The 21,861-nt window shown below is 44.9% G+C and overlaps 1 protein-coding gene across 1 annotated transcript in view; it reads right to left on the reverse strand.

Annotated features, from left to right (window-relative positions):
• Window positions 1-21,065, reverse strand: part of LOC147607213 (Ribosomal protein S24e family protein) — a 77,380-nt gene extending 56,315 nt beyond the window's left edge. The window contains exon 1 of the mRNA XM_086791371.1: window positions 20,628-21,065. Within this exon, the coding sequence (XP_086647497.1) occupies window positions 20,628-20,952 (325 nt within the window). The 5' untranslated portion in view covers window positions 20,953-21,065. The remainder of the gene's footprint in view (window positions 1-20,627) is intronic.
• Window positions 21,066-21,861: the final 796 nt, after the last annotated feature.

Below are 21,861 nucleotides of genomic sequence, written 5' to 3' on the forward strand. Positions count from 1 at the left end.
TGTGTGATTTGCTTCGTGTTGTATGGACGGGAGCCTGTTGGTGCCACCCGTGTATGGCCAGGATGGTGTCTTACCTATGGGGCTGACACTCCATAGGAAGACCAGGACATATTTATTTATATTTGTCGCGCCAGTTTTGTGCCTGACAGGAACCTCTTGTACAAGTTTCATAGATTTCGTCCATTATTTATATACATGCATTTATGCATGCATGCATAAATTTGTTTTTGCATGACTTGTTTGCGTGTGTCTGCTTGTTATGCCGTGCCAGTACACTGGACGGGGACGCCCCCAATGTACCGTGGAATGCTATTTACTGACTTGATGGTGTGGCGTGTGAACAATTGATAAGTATTTTCATTTTGGCCTTTTTAAAAGGTAAAATCCATAAACTATGGTTAACTTTAATGTTTATAAGCTAATGTGTTCACACACATTTTAAAAAGGAGCTGGACATTTTCTTTTGAGGGTGCCCAAAGTGTTAATTTGATTTAAGGTTTTATAACCTTTAAAAATAAAGGCTTTTGCATGAAACCTTTTTGGAAATTATCCACGTGTGGGGTTGGTGGCTTTTCCTTTCTCCTTCACGCTTGGTACTGCCCTGCTGTACCCGCCTCCTTGCTCCTGCTGTACCCGCCTAAGGAGCTGTTGTACCTGCCCCCTATCTATCCGTGCTGTACTGGCTTTGCAGCCATGCTGGACCCACCTCCCTGTACGAGCTGTATCCGCCCACCTGAATGTGTTGTACCTGCTGGCTACCTACGTGTATCTGCAAAACAGTGTTGCTGCCTTCTTGTACCGGATGTGCTGACTGCCCCTGATGTACCTGGCTGTACCCGCCTGTAGTACTTGGTGTACCTGCTGCTCAGCTGTACCTAGCTGCTGAACCCACTGTACTAGCTGTACAAATAGTACCTGTTGTACCTACACGTGTGAAGCATTTAATGTACTTGGTGTATCTGCTGCAAAGTACAGAACCCGAATATTAATTGGCTAGCTGTACCTACACACATGTGAAGTTCCTAACGTGCTTGATTGTACCTGCTACAAATTGCACCGGTTGTATCTGGATTGTACTCACCGTACCAGGTGCTCTCATATTTTTCTCATTTGTGTAAATCTGAAATTTGCTAATTTAAATTCACAGAATGCTTTAAGTTTAGTGCAAGAGCATGGCATGTATATGCTGACCATGTTCAGGAGATTCTTCCTAGTGTGGCTAGTATATTTCCCTGTGTGGTGTTGTTAACCGTGCTCTCAGAGCTCCTGAGAGCCAGTCAAGGTAGATCTTCATCGACATGGGCTTCCTTGAGTTTCTCATGGGCTACACCATAAAGATCTACATCAGCAGGGACATCGCCAAGACCATCATCAACAATAACATAGAGAAAGATTTCACCAACACCAAAACTTTCACCAAGAATGTGTGTGATTGACCATGTGTACACGGCCTGTATGAGCACACAGTGTTATGTGATGCGTGGAAGGTCAACTTGGGCTCTTGCACTCGCCAAGTCAAGCGAGTATGTGAACACTGTGATGTCAGAATATGCAGCGGAGATGAAGACAAAATCTGAAAACACAAGAGCAAGTGCACTGCAGAAAAAATACAGCAATAGAGAGGGGGAGAGAGAGGCGTGTAACTCTACTATATACACTAGGAATCCCAAAATACAGAATATGAAAAGTGTGGGAGCTAGGGGCCATTTTATATGGCCCCTATGATCCAGTCGGCCAGCACATAAAGCAGCCGACAGCACTCTGATGACACCCGACCTGCAATATCTCGAGTCGGCCAGCAACTTGCAGTCAGCCAACACTCAGAGTGAGTCGTGGAGAAGCAGAAGCAGTCGGCCATCATGACTGGGTCATCCAAGAGCCACAAGATAGCCTCCCACACCAGGAAAAATAGGGAAAAATAGGGAAAAAAATATGGAGAGTGGGGAAAAATGAGAAAACACCTAAATCGGACGGGCACACCCACAACAGAAGCTCTGATGTAAATATATAGACAGGAGATGACTGCTAACACCCCCTCTCAACTCTTGTGGATGTGGAACCAACCCCAGGCCGCCGGAGCGTAGCCTGAGGTAGAGACTTCGTGAAGAGGTCCGCCGCTTTGTCCTCCGTCAAACAATAAAGAAGCAAGATGTCACCAACCAAGATCTTCTCACGTACAAAGTGATTTTGTATCTCTATATGCTTGGTCCGGGCATGGAAGACCACGTTCCGAGCAATAGCTATACAGCTCTGGTTATCGCACTGGATGACTGTGGCTCCTTCTGTGGAAACCCAATCTCACCAAGCAACCTCCGCAACCACACAACCTCGCAAGCAGCACCACAAGCAACCTGGTACTCTGCCTCTGTCGATGATAAGGCAATAGTTGGCTGCCTCTTACTGCTCCATGAAACCGCTCCTGAGCCAAGGGAAAAACTGTAGCCTGATGTAGATCTCCTCATGTCTGGATCTCCTCCCCAATCTGAGTCACTCCAACCTTGGAGTCTGACTCCATCCATCAATCCCCCTCCTGTGTAGAAGAGTCCAAGATCCTTCGTACCCTGCAGATACCGCAAGATCCGCAATCGTGCATCCCAATGAGACTTCAACGGCGTCTGCATGAATGAGCTCAACAACCCCACGGAAAAGCTCAAGTCCAATCTGGTGTTCAGCAACCAGAACCAAACAGCTTCCGGTATAGAGAGGCATCAGCTGGCTCACAAGGATCGTTCACTGTCAGCTTTGTGTTTGGGTCCATCGACGACGTAATAGGCTTGCAATTCTCCATCCCAAAGGCCTCAAGCAACTCATGAACATACCGCTGCTGAGAGACAAAAAACCCCCTCTGGGTCTACCAGATCTCCAATCCCAAGAAGAAGTGGGGTAAGCCTAAGTCGGTCATCTCAAACTCCTTTGACAAGGCAGCCTTCGCCACTCCAATGTGCTCCACATGATCACCAGTGAGAATGAGATCATCCACATAAAGGATGATTAACGTAAAAATGCCGCGTTCCCGAAAGAGATACAGGTTGGGATCTACAACCGATCTCTGAAATCCAGTCCGGAGAAAGAAGGAATCAATCTTCTGATTCCAAGCCCTGGGAGCCTGTTTAAGACCATACAAGGCCTTCCTTAACCTGTATACCATCCCTTCTGATCCTGGAACCACGAAGCCTGGAGGCTGCTCAACATACACCTCCTCCTGTAGGTCACCATTAAGGAACGCAGATTTGACATCCATCTGATACACGGGCCACCTCTGAGAAGAAGCAAGGGCAAGAACGGTTCGAATCGTGGTCGTCTTCGCTGTCGGTGCAAAGGTATTCTCATAGTCGATGCCTGGCCGCTGAGCATAACCCTTAGCCACAAGTCTGGCTTTGTGTTTGTCCACCAACCCATTTGACGCATATTTGGTCTTAAAGACCCATTTGACACCAATGACTGACCGTTTTGATAGCCTCGGTACCAACTCCCAAGTGTTGTTCTTCTCGATGGCATCCAGTTACACCTGCATGACTTTCCTCCAAGTATCATGTGCAAGGGCTTCCTTGACGGAAGTGGGCTCTTTGTCCCGCATGATACGAGCCATCAAAGCATGATTTACTTGTAAAATCTCCGCTGAATGACTTTTATCACGGACTCTGTGCGATCTTCGAGGTCCGTCCTCTATGGTCCATTCGGAGGGAAGCTCCGTGACACCGGACTCCCGAAGGGTGTCCACTGACCACCTGGATACTCGAACACAACGCGAAGCCTCCTGCTGTGGCGGGGGCTCAACTCCAGCTGCGGGCTCAACCTCCTAGACTAACTGTGGTTGTCCAGCTGGAACAATAGACTGGGAATCATCATCAGAATCCTCTGGGTCTCCAAGAAGTGGCGGCTCCTCAACAATGGAAACCGGAACATGCTCATCAAAGACCACATCCCTGCTGACAATAATCTCATTCCTCTCGAGATCAAACAACCTCTATCCCTTGGAAAGAGAGTTATATCCCACAAATATAAGCTTTTGGGACTTGGAGTCGAGCTTTCCCCTGCGCTTCTTCGGAATGTGAACATACACATTGCTCCCAAACACACGGAAATGGGAGACATCAGGTTTCCTGCCAAAATATGCCTCAAAGGGAGTCATGTTAGGTACTGAAGTCATCGGACACCAGTTGAGGATATGGATAGCCGTAGCCACAACCTCTCCCCAAAGTGGACGAGGAAGATCACGATGCTCCAGCATCGTCCTCGCCATCTCCACCACAGTCCTATTCTTGCGTTCTACTACTCCATTCTCTGATGGAGAACCTGTATTGGCCAGTTCCCTCTTGATGCCATGATCCGCACAAAATCTCACGAAAGCATTTGAAGAGAATTCACGTCCTTTGTCAGCCCAAAGAGTCTTTACCTACAATCCAGATTCTTTCTCCACCATCACATGCCACTCCTTGAACCGAGCAAAAGCTTGGTCCTTCTGAGAAAGGAAATAGACCCATGTGAATCTGGAACAATCATCCACAAGCAGCATGAAGTATAGAGAACCTCCCAAGGATGGTGTCTGCATAGGTCCACACAAGTCGGTGTGTACCAACTCCAACGGTTTCGAAGCCCGCCTGGAAGCCTGCTTCGTAAAGGATTCCCTGTGCCGCTTACCACGTATGCAAGAACTACAACGTCCTTGCCTACTGCCAACATCTGGCAAGCCAACCACCATCTGGTCCCGGAAAGCTCGCCGCAGCGCATCCACGTTTAAGTGGCCAAACCAAAAGTGCCACAAGTCACCAACTTGAGAACCTGTCAACGAGGAGAGTGCGGAGAGTTTGTAGATACCATTCTCCACACTGCCTTCCCAAACAACCTGGCCACTCTCGCCGTCCCGAAGAGCAACAAAATGCTCCTCAAACTCCACCCAGAAGCCAGTCTTGCATACTTCATGCACTAACAATAGATGAAAACCAAGTGCTGGGACGTAAAGAACACGAGAGGAATGCTTATCCCCCTTGCCGTCAGGAATGATCTCCATCCGACCCTCACTATGTATCGGAATTGTGGAATTGTCGCCAATGAAAATGCGACCTGATTGCCGTTTTAGATCCACAAAGAAGTCACAGGAAGGAGTCATGTGCCTGGAAGCACCACTGTTGAGAATCCACTCCCGAGTATCCTTTGCCGTGAAGCCAACTGCCTCCTCACTCGAAGAAGATGAAGCATCTGAGTCCATCATCTCTAAGTGCACAAAGACTGGAGTCTTTGTGCACTGAAGCTAAAGAATCAACACTCTTCCCAGTCCGCTTAGGACACTTCCTCCAATAGTGGCCTTTCTCGCCACAATCAGTGCAGGTCCTCTCGGCCTTCAGTTTCTCTCGATCTACATCAGGCTTCTGCTCAGAAGACTTCTCCGATGAAGCCTTCTCTTTGCCTTGTTGTTATTCCGGCCTTTCGACCGTTGGCCAATTAAGGTCTCCGAACCTCCGCCCTGTGGAGGGTTCGTGAATCTTTCCTCCTGGTCCAAGACCATGGGCACAAGCTCCTCTCATGTGATGGTGCTGAGCCTGCCACTGGTAATCAAAGAAGAGTAAAATGCTGAGTACTGAGAGGGCAAATGCGACAACAACGTAATGGCCATATCCTCTGATGATATCTCTTTCCCAGCCTGGAGAACTTTCTGCTGAAGAGCCTGCAGCTTGTTGATGTGTTCCCGCATCATCGTCGACTTTGCAGGATTTATCACCCGCATATGTACTTCCAAGGAGATCCTCTTCATGGGCGATACCCTGTTATAGAGAGAAGCCAAATGCTGCTATATTCCTCTGGCCAGCATCATATGCTTAATATGATTGATTACCTACGATGTGCAGTTGAGCAAAATGAAAGAACGGACCCTAGCAAATGCTGCCATATTCCTCTGGCCAGCATCATATGCTTGATATGATTGATTACCTGCGGTGTGCAGTTGAGGAAAATGAAAGAACGAACCCTAGCATTGACACGATCCCATAATTGTGCATGTGCCTCGCGTTCCTTCCGAATCGAGGGTAACTCCCCTTCCTCTAACTCCGGCCATGGAACCCCAACAACAATGAAATCAGCAAGGTTGTAAGACTCCAAAACAGATTCCATCATTACCTTCCATATGCCGTAGTTGTTCCCATCCAACTGACGGTCCACTGGGAACGTGGGGAGTGTCGGGATCTTCACATGCTTCTCAGCCATCTCAAGTAAATCTGCCATTGCGGGGGTGTAACTGAAAAGGGTGGGTGGGTGGGAAAAAAGAAGAACTTAAACCTGCAAGTGGTTGTCCAGCAAATCAGCCCACCTTCCTCTTGCTTCTCCTCTTCCCGAACGGTCCAAACAGTCCACCAATCATCAACAAAAGAGCCCCCCTCTTGCTCTCACAGTTCCCAAGATCTATCAAGAGCCTAGAGCTCTGATACCATGTCAGAATATGCAACGGAGATGAAGACAAAATCTGAAAACACAAGAGCAAGTGCACTGCAGAAAAAATACAGCAATAGAGAGGGAGAGAGAGAGGCGTGTAACTCTACTATATACACTAGGAATCCCGAAATACACAATATGAAGCGTGTGGGGGCTAGGGGCCATTTTATATGGCCCCTACAATCCAGTCGGCCAGCACATAAAGCAACCAACAACACTCTGATGACACCCGACCTGCAATATCTCCAATCGGACAACAACTTGCAGTCGGCTAGCACTCAAAGTGAGTCGTGGAGAAGCAGAAGCAGTCGGCCATCATAACTGGGTCATTCAAGAGCCATAGGACAGCCTCCCACACTAGAAAAAATAAGGGAAAAATGAGAAAACACCTAAATCAAGCGGGCACACCCACAACAGAGGCCCTCGTGTAAATATACAGACAAGAGATGACTCCTAACATGTGATGTGTGGAAGGTAAGCTTGGGCTCTCACACTCGCCAAGTCAAGTGAGTAACTATGTGTGTCTAGGCTTATTAAAGTCCAAGATATATGTTGTGTTCTATCCAGTTATGTGTTATTTGTGTTTGTGTTTTGGTTGTGTGTTTGTTTCTATGGTACTCTAGATCAAGTACTTATTTTGGTTGTAACCACCTCTAGTCACTTATGATGTAGGCCCTGTGCAATGTATGGTTTGTTTGGTTCTTCTTCATGGTTGATTGCTCTACCCAAGGCGCACCACTGCAGGCATGTGAAACAGGACTATGGGTCCTGATTTATCCTTGCAATAGCAAGAGAGATAGCCCTTGAGGGGGTTTGTTGAAAGCAAAGCCATATCTCTAGTTGTCTCATATGTACTTGGGTCGTATGTGTGTGTGTGTGTGTGTGTGTGTGTGTGTGTGTGTGTGTGTGAACATACTCTAACAAGGAGTAAACACTCACTTAAATGTTTTTGTGTGTATCTGTGTGAACCACCTTGAGGGACATGCACAATATCTAGATATTTGTGTGTGATGTGACATAAGCATTGATGTCAGGAGAAGAACATTTGGCCTATAAAGGTCTTGTACTTTCATTGAAGAATACAATCTAATACATCACATCATTAAGTGTAACTATTTGGCCCTCCTAGCTCTATTTCACATGATGAAATCCATGCCCAGTGTCATGTGCACAGTGTGTATCTATCGTGTGCTGCACGCACACAAGACTAGCTTCGAGGTTTGGGGAAGCTTGGAGCTAGGCACGCTGATTGGCGAGCTGAGTTAGGGATAGACTAACGGGCGGGCATCCAAGTATGGACGGGCGGGCACCCAAGTGTGGACACCCGATGATCGGCCAAGAGTCTATAAAAGGGTGGCCAAGGTTAGTCATTAGTCATATAGAGTCTCGCGTGACTTGTGAGAGCTCTATGGTCTGGAGCCTGGATCTAGTGCAGACGTGCACTTGCTTCATGCAGCCGAGGCCGGCAGCAGTCTTGAGGCCCGCGAGGGTAGCTTCGTGGCGGTATGGGACGTCATGAGGTAGAGATTGGTCAGTACGTCCATCTAGTTAGCTCAGCTTGTGGCTCGGTGGGGACAGCCGAGTCTGTGGGCTTGCCCATGGCTATCATGGTTGGGAGGTGAGTCAGGCGGCCTGCACCCCCTTCTTGTTTGTGTAGAAACCAAAGTGCGGTAGACTAGCAGTCACCTATCCAAATGTAGTCCAGACAATTAACAAATAAACAAGAGCTAGGACAATGGTATCAGAGCATGCCTCGTGAACGAGCAAGTCGGTAGGTAGAGAAGATGAGGTCGAAGAAAAGGTATGAGTTCAAGAAGCTTGCTGTTTTTTGTCTATGCATACTTCTGTTTTTCAGATTAGTATGTTGCTTTTTCATCGAAGAGACCCGTGATGATGGAGAAAGTGGTCTAGTAAGGTTGATTTGTTTAACAAGAAAAAGGTTAGAAGTGTTTTGCAGTCGTATGAACTGTTGAGAGAGAAAAAAAAAAGTAAAAAAGCCAGTCGGCTATTGTTGTAAGAAAAAGAGAGAGAGTGAGAAAGGATCGCCGGCTGTTGTATGCTAGGTACTGCTAGCTGGGACTTGCACGCAGGCACTAGGCGCAGGCATATAGGTTGGCATCTCTAGTGCGCAAGCAAGCAGGCTCCGTACGCAGGCAAGCGGCCAAGCCTACGCAGCACAGGCAGGCAGGCAGCCATGCCTATGCACTGTCGACAAAACTTGTGCGCAAGCCAGCAGCGTGCGCAGGCAACCGTGTGCAGACAGCCACGCCTTTGCGCAGACGGCAAGGCACGAGCGTAGGCGTCGGCGACTTCAGTCCCACACAAGCGACTTCAGGCCACGCAGGCGGCAGGTGGCGCTATTTTCAGGTGGGCACAGAAAAAACACGAAAGCATACCAATGTTCGAATTTAGTTTTTGTTTCTTTTTGGAAAAAAAAAACAAAACAAAACATACGCTTTGCTTTCGTTTTTTTGGACTAAACCTTATTAAAAGGTTTAAAGAATTATTAAAGGTGTTTTTTTTAAGAAAACAAAATATATATATATATATATATATATAAACACAAAAGCAAAAGCTCAAGATTGCTTTTGAGGAAGCCTATATATTCCCCTTAAGCGGGCTTCTTGCCACACATCTCTCAAGTTTTCAAGCTCTCAAGTTCTCTAGCACTTTTCTTGTGCAAGATCGAATTTTCTCTCCCCTAGCCCTCTTCAAGATGTCGACCCAAGAATCCGAGTTGGAGCCCCTTATCGAACGCGAAGGCCTGTCGGCTACGGAAGACATCGATGCTAATCTTTTCGACGATTATGTGTCAAAATCAGTTTTCCAAGAGTTTAAAGTGGCTCTCGAAGCTTCTTCTTCGGAACGTCAAGCACAAATTGCCGCGCAGATGCAGGCTTTGCAGAACTCCATCTCTCTGTTGACCATTACCCTATCTACTCTTTCGGGTATGGATACCTTGGCCTCTGCTTTAGGCCCCAACATTACTCCGGAACAATTCGGGAGCGAGCAAAAGCAGTGTACCAAGGAGATAGTGGACACTTGGCTACATAAGTGGCAAGTCCATTTTCAGTTCCATCCATATGACGATGGGAAAAAGATCCAGTTAGCAGCAGGTTTCCTCTCAAGCAAAGCTTTGCTTTGGTGGAAGGAACTCAACCCTAAGCCAACGACTTGGGCACAATTCGAAAATGTCTTCAAGAAAGAATTCCTCATGAAAGAGGATGATTATGATGTTGTCCGGTTCACAGCTTTGACCATGACCTCGCAGCACCTCACTTATGAGGTCTACCTCCAGAAATTTAGGGACTTGCAGCTGACAGCTACGAAGATGGATCCCACAACTCTTTTGGGGCTCTTTGTAGCCGGTTTACCCGACTCATACCGTTTACAGGTTGAAATAACAAATGCAAAACTTTGGACGAGGCCATTCATTCAGCTCGTATCTATGATGATACAATGGTCTCTTCCAAGTCTAAACCCGTTACCGAGCAGGGGAACAAGCACAAAAGAAAATTCTCCGCACCAATGGCTAACACGACTGAAGGAAAGTCTTCGGACCAACCTTCGAAGAATTCAAGTTTCGACACCAGAGAAGAAGAAACGTCTCCTTAAAGCTTTGAAGCTCAAGAAGGAGAGGCGTTGCTTCATCTGTGAAGAAAAAGGACACATACGTAACGAGTGCTCGAAGCAAAAGGGTGCAAAGACCAACGCAAGACCCAAGCCAAAGACAGACATACGTAACGAGTGCTCGAAGCAAAAGAGTGCAAAGACCAACGCAAGACCCAAGCCAAAGACAACTAACCAATTGTCTTTGACAAGTACGTCAGTTACTGTACTTTCTCGCCCTAGTACATGTTCTGATTGTTTGTTCAACTCTAAAGTTTTTGGCTTGCATGATCTTCTCCGAGTTTATGGAGAAGTGAATGGCCATAGAATCCACATTCTTCTAGACCTTGGCAGCTCATACAACTTTGTTAACTATAAACTTGTGCAGAAATTGGGTCTTGATACGACACCCAGCGATCATACCTATGAGGTACGCCTACCTGCGGGTCGGCAAGTATGGGATCAAAAGGTGGAGATGCTACCAATTCGGATTCAGGACAACAAAGATACTCTGGAATGCTATATTATGCACCTAGAACATGTAGACTTGTTATTAGGGATTGAGTGGTTTAAGACTCTTCAAGTCCAAATAGATTGGTCTAGTCATATTTTTTCTTTTCAACATAGGAACACCCAGTATAGTATTTTAGGTGATTGTATACATCCCTCTCAGGGACCTCTTGTAAATACAGTTGATTTTGGGAATATAATGGATTCTTCTTTGTATACCGCTTTCCATTGTGTATTGATCCCACTTTCTTCATTTCTCATACCTTCTATGGATGTCAATGAATTAAGTGTATTTGAAAGCAAAGAATTACAAAAGATACTTGATTCGTTTCCTGAGGAACTGCCATAGAGCCTACCACCTGAAAGGGCAGTAGATCATCGTATTGACCTGATCCCTGGTGCTCATCCTGTTAGTATTCCACCTTACAAGATGAGCCAAGCTGAGGAATATAAGTTGGCTAAACAACTCGAAGATTATTTGAGGATGGGCCAGATCCGTCCAAGTAAAACACCTTGGGGTGCACCTGTGTTGCTTAGGAGAAAGAAGGACAACACCTGGAGAATGTGTATAGATTACAAGAGATTGAACAAGCTGACAATTAAGAACCGTTATCCTCTCGCTAGATCAGATGACCTGATTGACCGGTTAGCAAGAGCGAAATATTTCACGAAGATAGATTTACGTACTGACTATCATCGGATACGTATTCATGAAAGGCATGTCGAAAGAACCGCCTCTCGGACCAAGTATGGCCATTACGAGTTTCTCGTATTACCTTTTGGGTTAACCAATGCTCCATCCAGTAAATGATGAACGATCTTTTTCGTGAACATTTGGAAAAATTTGTGATTGTGTTCTTGGATGATATTTTGATATATAGTCGTACTCTTGAGGATCATGTTAGACACCTCACGATTGTCTTATCTATTTTAAGACAGAATCGACTATATGCTAGATTAAGTAAATGTAAGTTTTTCATGACAAACATCATTTACTTGGGACACAAGATCACTAGAGATGGATTGAGCATTGACTATGACCGAGTTGAGAAGATTCTGGACTGGCCTATACCTCAAACAGTGAAACAACTTTGTTCTTTTCTCGGTTTTGTTGTTTTTCTTTGGAAATCTGTGCGGGAGTACTCTCAGCTCACACTACCGATGACCGACTTGTTGAAAGATCGTAGACGTAAGTCAAATCAGTCTATCACTTGGAATAACAATTTGGATATGGCCTTCAAACTTTTGAAAGATAAAGTCAAGGAAGCACCTATCTTAGCATTACCCAATCCTAGTCGGCCTTATGTTCTTGAAACTGATGCTAGTGACTATGCTATCGGGGCTGCTCTATTTCAAGATGGTAGACCAGTAAAAAGCTAGACGACACTCAATCTCGTTGGCCAACCCTTGAGAAGGAGCTTTATGATGTGATTCACGCTCTCAAGGTTTGGAGACATTATTTATATGGCTCCAAGTTTGTGGTATTGACTGATCATCAGTCAATCAAGTATGTGTGTGATGCGGATGATTTGAGAGGAAGGAAAGCTCGTTGGGCTGAGTTAATGCAAGATTTTGATTTTGAGATTCGTTATCGAAAAGGATCCATGAATAGTGTTTCAGATGCGCTTAGTCAAATTAGAGAGGTGAATACTTTGTCGTTCATTGAGATTTCTACTGATTTGGGCTTTGCAGGACTGATAGTTATTTTGGTCCATTTTGGCAGAAGATCCAAGATGGGAGCTCATTGATTGACCAAGACTTGATTACTGAACAGCCTACCATTCAGGCTACAAGAGGCCAGTGGATGATTCAGAATGGTTTACTATTCCGTAATGACAAAATTTATGTACCACAGATCCCGGACATTAGGTCCAACATTCTTAAGGAGTGTCACGACGCCCCTTCTGCTGGACATCCTGGGGTACACAAGACACTATCGTTAGTGAAACACACTTTTTATTGGCCAAAGATGAAAGGGTATGTAGAAGATTATGTTCTCAAGTGTCAAGTTTGTCAAGCAAATAAAGCTGAACGCTTTTAGACAGGCTGGGTTGTTGCATCCTTTGCAAATCCGAAGTAATAAATGGGAAAGTATTTCCATGGATTTTATTACCGGATTGCCAAGAACACATCAAGGCCACGATTCTATTTGGGTTGTGGTAGATCACTTGACAAAAATGGCTAGATTTTTACCGACCCGGAAGACTATTACAGCTACGCAATTAGCACGGCAATTTATCGAGCAATTGTTTAGACTGTACGGGTTACCACAGGACATAGTCAGTGATAGGGACTCAAGTTTACGAGTGATTTTTGGAAACTTGTTTTTGAGAAGTTGGAAACAACTTTGAATTTAAGTTCCTCGGATCATCCTCAATCTGATGGCCAGACTGAAAGAGTGAATTAGATTTTGGAGGATATGCTTCGAGCATATGTATCTAAAAGACAGAGCTTATGGGAGGATTATCTTCCTATGTTAGAATTTGCATATAACAATACTAAGCATACGAGTACAGGTTTTAGTCCTTTCATGCTTATATATGGTTTTCCACCTAGATCACCTCTTACAGTTGGATTCTCAGAACTTCAGCATGATGCAGCACGTAATTTTTTGCAAGATATGCAAGAAATGTTACAAGTTGCGAAGGAATCTATTAGAAGTGCTCAAGACCGAGATGGATTTTATTCTAATAGACATCGTTCACCCAGAGAATTCTCTGAAGGAACGATGGTGTATTTGCCAGTTCCGAAAGATTTCGAGACTTTACGGACAGGTCAATCTCCGAAATTATCTCCTAGATACTGTGGACCATTTCGTATTACACCAAGAATTGGTTCAATTGCATATGAATTGGATTTGCCTTCTCCTGTGAAAGTTCATCCCATATTTCATATCAGTAGACTTAAGGAAGTACTAGGTGGAACTGACCGGTTAGTTACTCCTCAAGAAATCATAGATGTCGAGGACATGACATTTGTTCCACACGAACCTGAAAAGATTCTTGGATTTCGTGAAAGAAGATTGCGTAATACACTTATCACGGAATACAAGATCAAGTGGAAGGATCGTGTTGAGGAGGACGCTACATGGGAGACATTGACTACTCTTCAGAGAGATTACCCTGGCTTTTTAGTGATCTCAGGAGTGAGCTCTTAGAGGAAGGGGAGTATGTCATGTGCACAGTGTGTATCTACCGTGTGCTACACGCACACAAGACTAGCTTCGAGGTTTGGGGAAGCTCGGAGCTAGGCAGGCTGATTGGCGAGCTGAGTTAGGGATAGACTAACGGGCGAGCACCCAAGTATGGACGGGCGGGCGGGCACCCAAGTGTGGACGCCCGAAGACCAGCCAAGAGCCTATAAAAGGATGGCCAAGGTTAGTTATTAGTCATATAGAGTCTCGCATGACTTGTGAGAGCTCTATGGTCTGGAGCCTGGATCTAGTGCAGACATGCACCTGCTTCATGTAGCCCAGGCCGGCAACAGTCTCGAGGCCCGCGAGGGTAGCTTGGTGGCGGAATGGGACGTCACGAGGTAGAGATTGGTCGATACGTCCATCAAGTTAGCTCAGCTCGTGGCTCTCAACTCGTGGCTCGGTGGGGACAGCCAAGTCTGTGGGCTTGCCCACGGCTGTCATGGTTGGGAGGTGAGTCAGGCTTGCCCCTCCTCCTTGTTTGTTTGGTTTGTTTGCAGGTTTCGAGTCTCGAACCAAGAGCGTTCTACGAGGAGATCCTATGGGGTTTTGACACCCAAACACCAGACAGGTGAAAGAAGACATGGGGACAGCGTCCGTAAGGTTTGATTGCGAAAAAGCACCATTCTTGGTCAAAAAGCAAGAAAAAGCAAAAAGTCAAACAAGATTAACCACGAGCCAAGGGCACCATTGGAAAGAGGAGACTAAGCCGAATCCAAAAGCTAAAAGCCGCTTTCTCAAAAAGCAACTCTAGGACCAAAAAGCAAGGCCCTGAAGTTGTAAAAGCATAAATCAAGAACTTTGGCTATTATTGATAATATTTAATAAAAAAACAAAAGCAAAGCAAAAGCATTACTTTTTGGTAAAGAGCAAGGCTTCCCCAAGTATAAAAGAAGCATGAGCCTCTCTTGAGCATCAAGTTGAAGAAGAACCTCTTCATCGCATTGCCATCTTCGTTCAAGCGTGGAGATTATCTTCTTCATCATCTATGAACCAAATCATGGAGTTTTTCATCGCTACCCGTTGATTTCAGAGCGCCTGCAGCAACTGCAATGCCACATCACCATCTTTTTGTGTGACTATACGGATCCGTACAGCTGTACAGACAGAAAATTTCAGAAACCTTGAAAATTCCAAAAACCCTAAAAATTGCTTTTTGGAGGTTTTTATCGCCCGAAAACCATTCAAACAGGTTTTATATCAGTTTTCTTGCCAGAAAGAGCTTCTCTAGGGTTTTCATCATCCACAAGGCTATAGGAATTGTGGAGATTATTCATGGGATGAGCGAGTGGATTTAGAGCTTGGACATGGAACTTGGGGATAGAGCTTGGACATGGAAACTTGAACTTGAGCATAGACATGAAGAACTTGGACATAGAGCTTGGGCATGAAGCTTGGACGTGAACATGGAACACAGAGCTTAGACATGGAGCTTGGATTTTGGACTGGGATTTGGACTTGGACTTGGACTTGAATTTGGACTTGGATTTGGATTCATTGGACTTGGGATATATTGGATTTAGTACTAGCCCGATGAGAGATACTTGTGGGTCATCCCCGTTGTGCGCTCGACATCAGAGATCTTGTGCCTCGACATCGACATCGACTTGGATATCTTACATCGGCATATCTGTTTGTTTTGTATTCATTGATTGTATTGATCCTGGCCAACGTGCCCATGGATTGTTCCTGAATAAATTCAGGAAAGGAGGCGGTGCCTGTTCCCTGCTCAATGTGGTGTATTGTGCAAGATCCCCGTCCCCTTTTCTCTCTCCCCTCTCTCTTTATATTTTTATCTCTTGGACACGTGGTTGAGTCTGTCACTGCAAAGGACCAATGTTGGATATTCTAGACTTTTTTTTTTGTGGTTGAACATGAGAAGATTGCATTGGAGCAGTCTTGAACCAAGCAGGCCATGTTGTGGCCGATGAATGTCAAAGCCAACAAGGAAGCAGATGCATTATCTCGGAGACCCTTGAGCCATGCGGTTTCTATGGGTTACCATATGGATTTCACTTTGATGAAGAATCCTTATGCTACCAAAGAGGATTTCAAAGATGTTTTGGAACAGATTGCAGAATAGAACTTTGGTGACTTTTTATGTCATCATGAAGGGTTTTCTTATGATACAAACCCATTTATGTGACACAAGGAATTGAGGCCAAAGTAATGGAAGAGTGCCATGCTCCTTCATACATGGGACATAGAGAAACCTTAACTACACTTCAAGCTTTCGAGAGCTATTTCTATTGGCCTACTATGAGGAAAGACATTGAACCTTATGCTTCGAGAATGTTTGTTTTGCCAGAAGGTCAAGTTTGATCGACACAAACACCAACAAGATTATTGCACCCATTGAATGACTATGGTAGAATATTGCTATGGATTTTATCTTTGGATTGCCAAAGTCAGGGAATGATGGTATATGGCCCTTTAGGATACCAAGAAGATCAACCATGTATGTTAACAGTTGGACCTTTCAGATCATTGGAAGATATATAATGTTTTCCATGACAATTTATTGAAACCATGTACAGGTTATCCCCAAAGGAACTTGTTTTGAAGAATCCACCAGGGGTGGAAGAGCCAGAACAAATTGTGTTTCATTCTGTGAGAAAAGAAGAAAAGACAGTGGTCAAAGAGTTCTTCTTGGAATTCAAGAGTTATTTGCTATTGGACGTGAAATGGATGCCAGAGGAGTACTTCTAGGACTATCCAGATATACTTCGAGCTTATGAGCATTGAGGAAGTGGTTGGTCGAGATGTATTTGAAGTACAGATATAGACGTCTTGCGATCAAGACAGATTCAAGAGGGAGGGATCATACCTCTAGCCCTCTTCACTCACTGTATATATATTGGACTGAAATTGATCATTATTATGCTTATAATGGTTATTTGGACATGCTCTAGTTTGGGTGGCAACAATGCCCGATAGCCCAAGGAGCAAGATTTGTATATGGGAGGCAACGATGCCAGATGATCAATTGGACGGCAACGATGCCAAAACGAGATTTTTATATGAGAGGCAACGATGCCAGATATATTGGACTTTGTAGTCGGGCAGTCATTGCGACCAAATGGCCCAGATGATGACTGTATTGGATTTCGCAGTCGGTCGGTCATTGCGACCAAATGGCCCAGATGACTATTGGATTTCACAGTCGGGCGGTCATTGCAACCAGATGGCCCAGATGATTGTACTGGATTTCATAGTTGGGCGGTCAATGTGACCATATGGCCCAGATGACTATTGATGAACTCTCGGGCGGTCCTAGTCACCAGATGGCCTTGAGGATAGTCTGAGCGGTCTTAGTAGCCAGATGGCTCAGTACGGTTTCGATGAAACCAGACAGGACAATCCTTGAACAGGAGGATCATTACTTGTGCATTGCATACTGATGTATGTTTGAATTTCTTTGACTTTGTGTGCTGTTTTTGATGTATGGACATTGGATTTATGGCATGCGATAGTCCATTGGGCTCCAAACTACCTGGCCAGTACCTAGAATACCCAATAGACGCGAATGATGCATACTTGTTTGTTGACTAGCTTGTGTCTAGTTTTTGCAAGAGATAAGTATGCGTTTATTTCTTTTTCTAACACATGACAAGCCATGAAGAAGTACCATCAAGAACAAAGCTATTGATCAAAGAAAAGGCATTGAGATGTTGCCAGATGAGCAGATGACACCACAGATGTGGGGAAAGACCAGATACACAAGCTCATTAGATGGGGCTAGAACCTTGAAACGTATGAATGTACTTGATGTACCAAGAACATATGGATATACCAGGGACATGGATGTACTTAGAAGATATGGATATGCTTGGAACACTTGCGGTCCCCAGTTGAGGACAACTCCGATGTAAGAGGGAGGGAATGTAACTATTTGGCCCTCCTAGCTCTATTTCACATGATGAAATCCATGCTCGGACACCAGACAGATGAAAGAAAACATGGGAACAGGGTCCATAAGGTTTGATTACAAAAAAGCACCATTCTTGGTCAAAAAGCAACAAAAAGCAAAAAGTCAAACAAGGTTGACCACGAGCCAAGGGCACCATTGGAAAGAGGAGACTAAGCCGAACCAAAAACCTAAAAGCAACTCTAGGGCCAAAAAGCAAGGCCCTGAAGTTGTAAAAGCACAAAAGACAAAAGCAAAGAAAAAGCATTACTTTTTGGCAAAAAGCAAGGCTTCCCCAAGTATAAAAGAAGCATGAGCCTCTCTTGAGCATCAAGTTGAAGAAGAACCTCTTCATCGCATTGCCATCTTCATTCAAGCGTGGAGATTATCTTCTTCATCATCTATGAACCAAATCATGGAGTTTTTCATCGCTACCCCACTGATTTCAGAGCGCCTCCAGCAGCTGCAGTGCCACGTCGCCATCTTTTTGTGACTGTACGGATTCGTACAGCTGTACGAACAAAAAATTTCAGAAACCCTGAAAATTCTAGAAACCCTGAAACTGCTAAAAAAACCCTAAAAACTGCTTTTTGGAGGTTTTTATTACCCGAAAACCATTCAAACAGGTTTTATATCAATTTTCTTGCCAGAAAGCGCTTCTCTAGGGTTTTCATCATCAACAAGGCTATAGGAATTGTGGAGATTATTCATGGGATGAGCGAGTGGATTTAGAGCTTGGATATGGAACTTGGGCATAGAGCTTGGGCATGGAAACTTGAACTTGAGCATAGACATGAAGAACTTGGACATAGAGCTTGGGCATGAAGCTTGGACGTGAACATGGAACACAGAGCTTAGACATGGAGCTTGGATTTTGGACTGGGATTTGGATTTGAATTTGGACATGGATTTGGATTCATTGGACTTGGGATTTATTGGATTTGGATATCGGATCTGGTACTAGCCCGGTGAGAGATACTTGTGGGTTATCCCCGTGGTGTGCTCGACATCAAAGGTCTTGTGCCTCGACATCGACATCAACAGGCTCTTTATACCTGCATTTTGCTTCATAGCCATTGTCAACTACACATAGATACTTTTGTGTGTGTCGTGTGGGGCATTGGAGGGAGGGAGACGGGTGAGCTGCACATCTTTGGCAAAATGTAGAAGCCTTAACAGATGCTTTGAATGCGTCAACCATGGTCACCATGAAACACGTTTCAGGCAGCTTGAAACCTTTGAAATGCGTGAATCGTTTCAATGAAACGCCCACTAAAACCTTCAAAGTGAAACGTTTTGAGATTTGAAGCTTAAATATTAATAGTAGAGATGTCTTTTATACTTGTGTTATCACTCGTGGTAATGTATTATGTGAGTAATTTTGAGATTTTTATACTACTTTTAAGGCATTTCGGTCCGGCATTTCAGTTGGTGCGTCACAGAGTGACACGTTTCAGGTTGAACTTCCACGTTTCGGACTTGAAACGTTTCGTGGTGACGCTGGCGTCAACCACGTCTGACCTCATTGAGTGCAATGAGGGCTGCATATTTTAAAGAAATGTAAATTCCATCGAGTTGGGCCAATTTGTTTGACAAACTGCCAGGATTACAAAAGAACTGTTTCTTTAGTTGTGTACATGTTAGGAAACTAAGCACATTCGTTCTATTGCTCATAAGACTATGCAACTGGAAAAAGGTAGCCTCATAGGAGGACAATAAGACACACTTCACCTCTACTAACCAAATACAACCAATTCAAGCCAATTGATAGAGAAAGGGCCTTATTACCACGCTGTGCAAATCACCAACAAAGACAAAGAGAGAGAGCTGTATTTTCAGTATATTATATAGTTCAAAAGCTGTACAAATCTGTGGCCTTTGGCTTTCCAAAAAGGGAAACATAAAGACCCTATCTTTGCCCTTTGACCTGCAAAAAAGGGGGGAGATGAATGAGGCTGATGGAACAGCATGTTGTCGGCCCATAGAAAGGCAGGGCCAGATTTAGTCCTTCACGCTAACGGCCTGCCCCACGACCTGCGTATCCAGTCAATACTGACGCGCCTTCACACATGTGAATTTTCCCATCTGGCCAACTGCTCCTCATGCTGGCCCAACAGGGTCCTGGCCTGGTCCTTGGCTGCTAATGCTAATCCTATTGTTTTATCTGTTGCCTAATCAGGGTTTAGCCCGGATGGAAACCTGCCATGTCCATATGTGCACATGACACAAACAGAAAAGCAGGCAGGCAGTAGCCACAATGCCTGATTGCGCTGCAAAGCTGCCAAGGATGTGTTTGCACTACACATGGCCAGGCAGGCCACCTTTGAAACTTGCTAATTAATCCAATGTTACAACTTGCCAGCTAAACCAATAAACCAACTTAGAGAGAGAGAGAGAGAGAAAGAGAGATCTAACCCACATATTCCCTGGAATCCTAATGATTAAATGGGAATAGGTAGGAGTCATGCGAGAAACCACGTGACAAGGTTGCCCTATTGGGCTAGTTGATGCGCATAGTGTCTAGGCTAGTTTGTTTTGACAGAAACCCAATAAGGGGCTTTATAGACTAGCTCCACACCCATCAAAAGGATGGCATCAAGGCCACCCACAAGGACCGGATATCTTCCCCGTCCGATGGGCCGGCAGTGTTGTGTATAGTCCCTTACAAATTAGTTCCCCACCTATGAAGGCGAAAATTATCGCCACCCACTGTACGAGAAAAGAGATCATGATCCATGCTGTGGACCCCCATCCAAAAAAAAAAGGGATATTTCAATCATGCATTTGACTTGTACCAAGTAGATGCCCTCACAAACTGCTATTAAATGCCCGACTTATGTAGAAACTGCAGCCATACAGTTTTGCAACTGCCGTGAGACTGTACGGTATGTATTTTCGTACGGTGGCAAGCATGCAGAGCTCGGCAGCATGGTGTAGAGCAACAAACGCGTTGCGTTTGGAGGAAAACGAAAGTTAGCTTACCCGGAGAGAAAGCGCCGAGTCCAGTGAGGGCGTTTCCGTAAGTGGGTTGGAAGAGTGAGAGGTAATCCGTTCCAGGGGCAGCGGCGGGGACGGCTGCACTCACGGGGGGCTGTCGGGGCGGGACGCCTGCGGCAGAGGAGAAGCTTCGAGCCTGGCCATGGCAGGGCCTGTGAGGATCAAATGGGGCAGGGCCCGAAGCAGGTGGAGATGCGTCGCTCCCTTTCGAGGAGAATGGGGATGCCAAGATGGCAGGATGTAACCCTAGCCTGCTACCCTTGCCGCTGACGATGGTTGTAATGAGGCTCGAAGCCTTCGTCGCCCACATTCTCGGCTGCAGCTGCTTGTACACTTGTCGGACCCGTCTTCTCCTTCTTGTTGAGAAATAGGTCTGCAGGGAAATGGGGCTTTAATGGGCATCGATTTGTAAGGTTAAACATGGTTGAAATGGACTTAGGTTTTGTGTCTTTCTTATGTGGCCGTCTATTTTGAATTTGTAAGGTTAAACATGGTTTAATTTTTTCTTTTTGGGAGAAAGGTAATTATAGCTTTACAAAAAGTTCAAAAGACCTTGGGTCCTAGATTGGATAACATGTCCCATCTATCATCTTCCCACACACAAGAAGATTGGCTCCAAGATACATGATATCGAAGTTGCATGCAGGCAATCATCATTACTTCAATAGTGTAGCCTTTAGGAGGCATCTTTTCCAATACATATCTGCGAGTCCACACCTTGACCACTGGAGGGGATTCTCAATGAAGGCCACAAATGTGTAGACAAGATGTTTAACCTTGAGATACCATCTTTTTCTTGGCCCAAATTTGGGAGGCATAGTCTTCACATGAAGTCCAGAATGATCCTACAACCAGATGTTAGGCAACATGGCAACCTCATGTACAAGAGTCAATAGATCAGCTGATCCCAGACTGCAGAGAGTGAATTGCCTAAAAAGTGTTAGCATTATTTAATTTGTTAGCATAGTATACATACCAGCATAGATGAGTACATTTATACATCAGTTCAGTGACATTAAAACCAGTATTCCCTCTCTTCTAAAACATAATATTGTTTCTAGAAACCCATATCTCCCATAAGCAGCCATATCTAATAATATTAAAGAGTAGGTTAGTCACAAATGTGTAGACAAGATGTTTAACCTTGAGATACCATCTTTTTCTTGGCCCAAATTTGGGAGGCATAGTCTTCACATGAAGTCCAGAATGATCCTACAAC

The sequence above is a fragment of the Cibotium barometz genome, chromosome 56 (genome assembly GCF_041138505.1).
Source record: "Cibotium barometz isolate CiBa-2024 chromosome 56, ASM4113850v1, whole genome shotgun sequence".
NCBI lineage: Eukaryota > Viridiplantae > Streptophyta > Polypodiopsida > Cyatheales > Cibotiaceae > Cibotium > Cibotium barometz.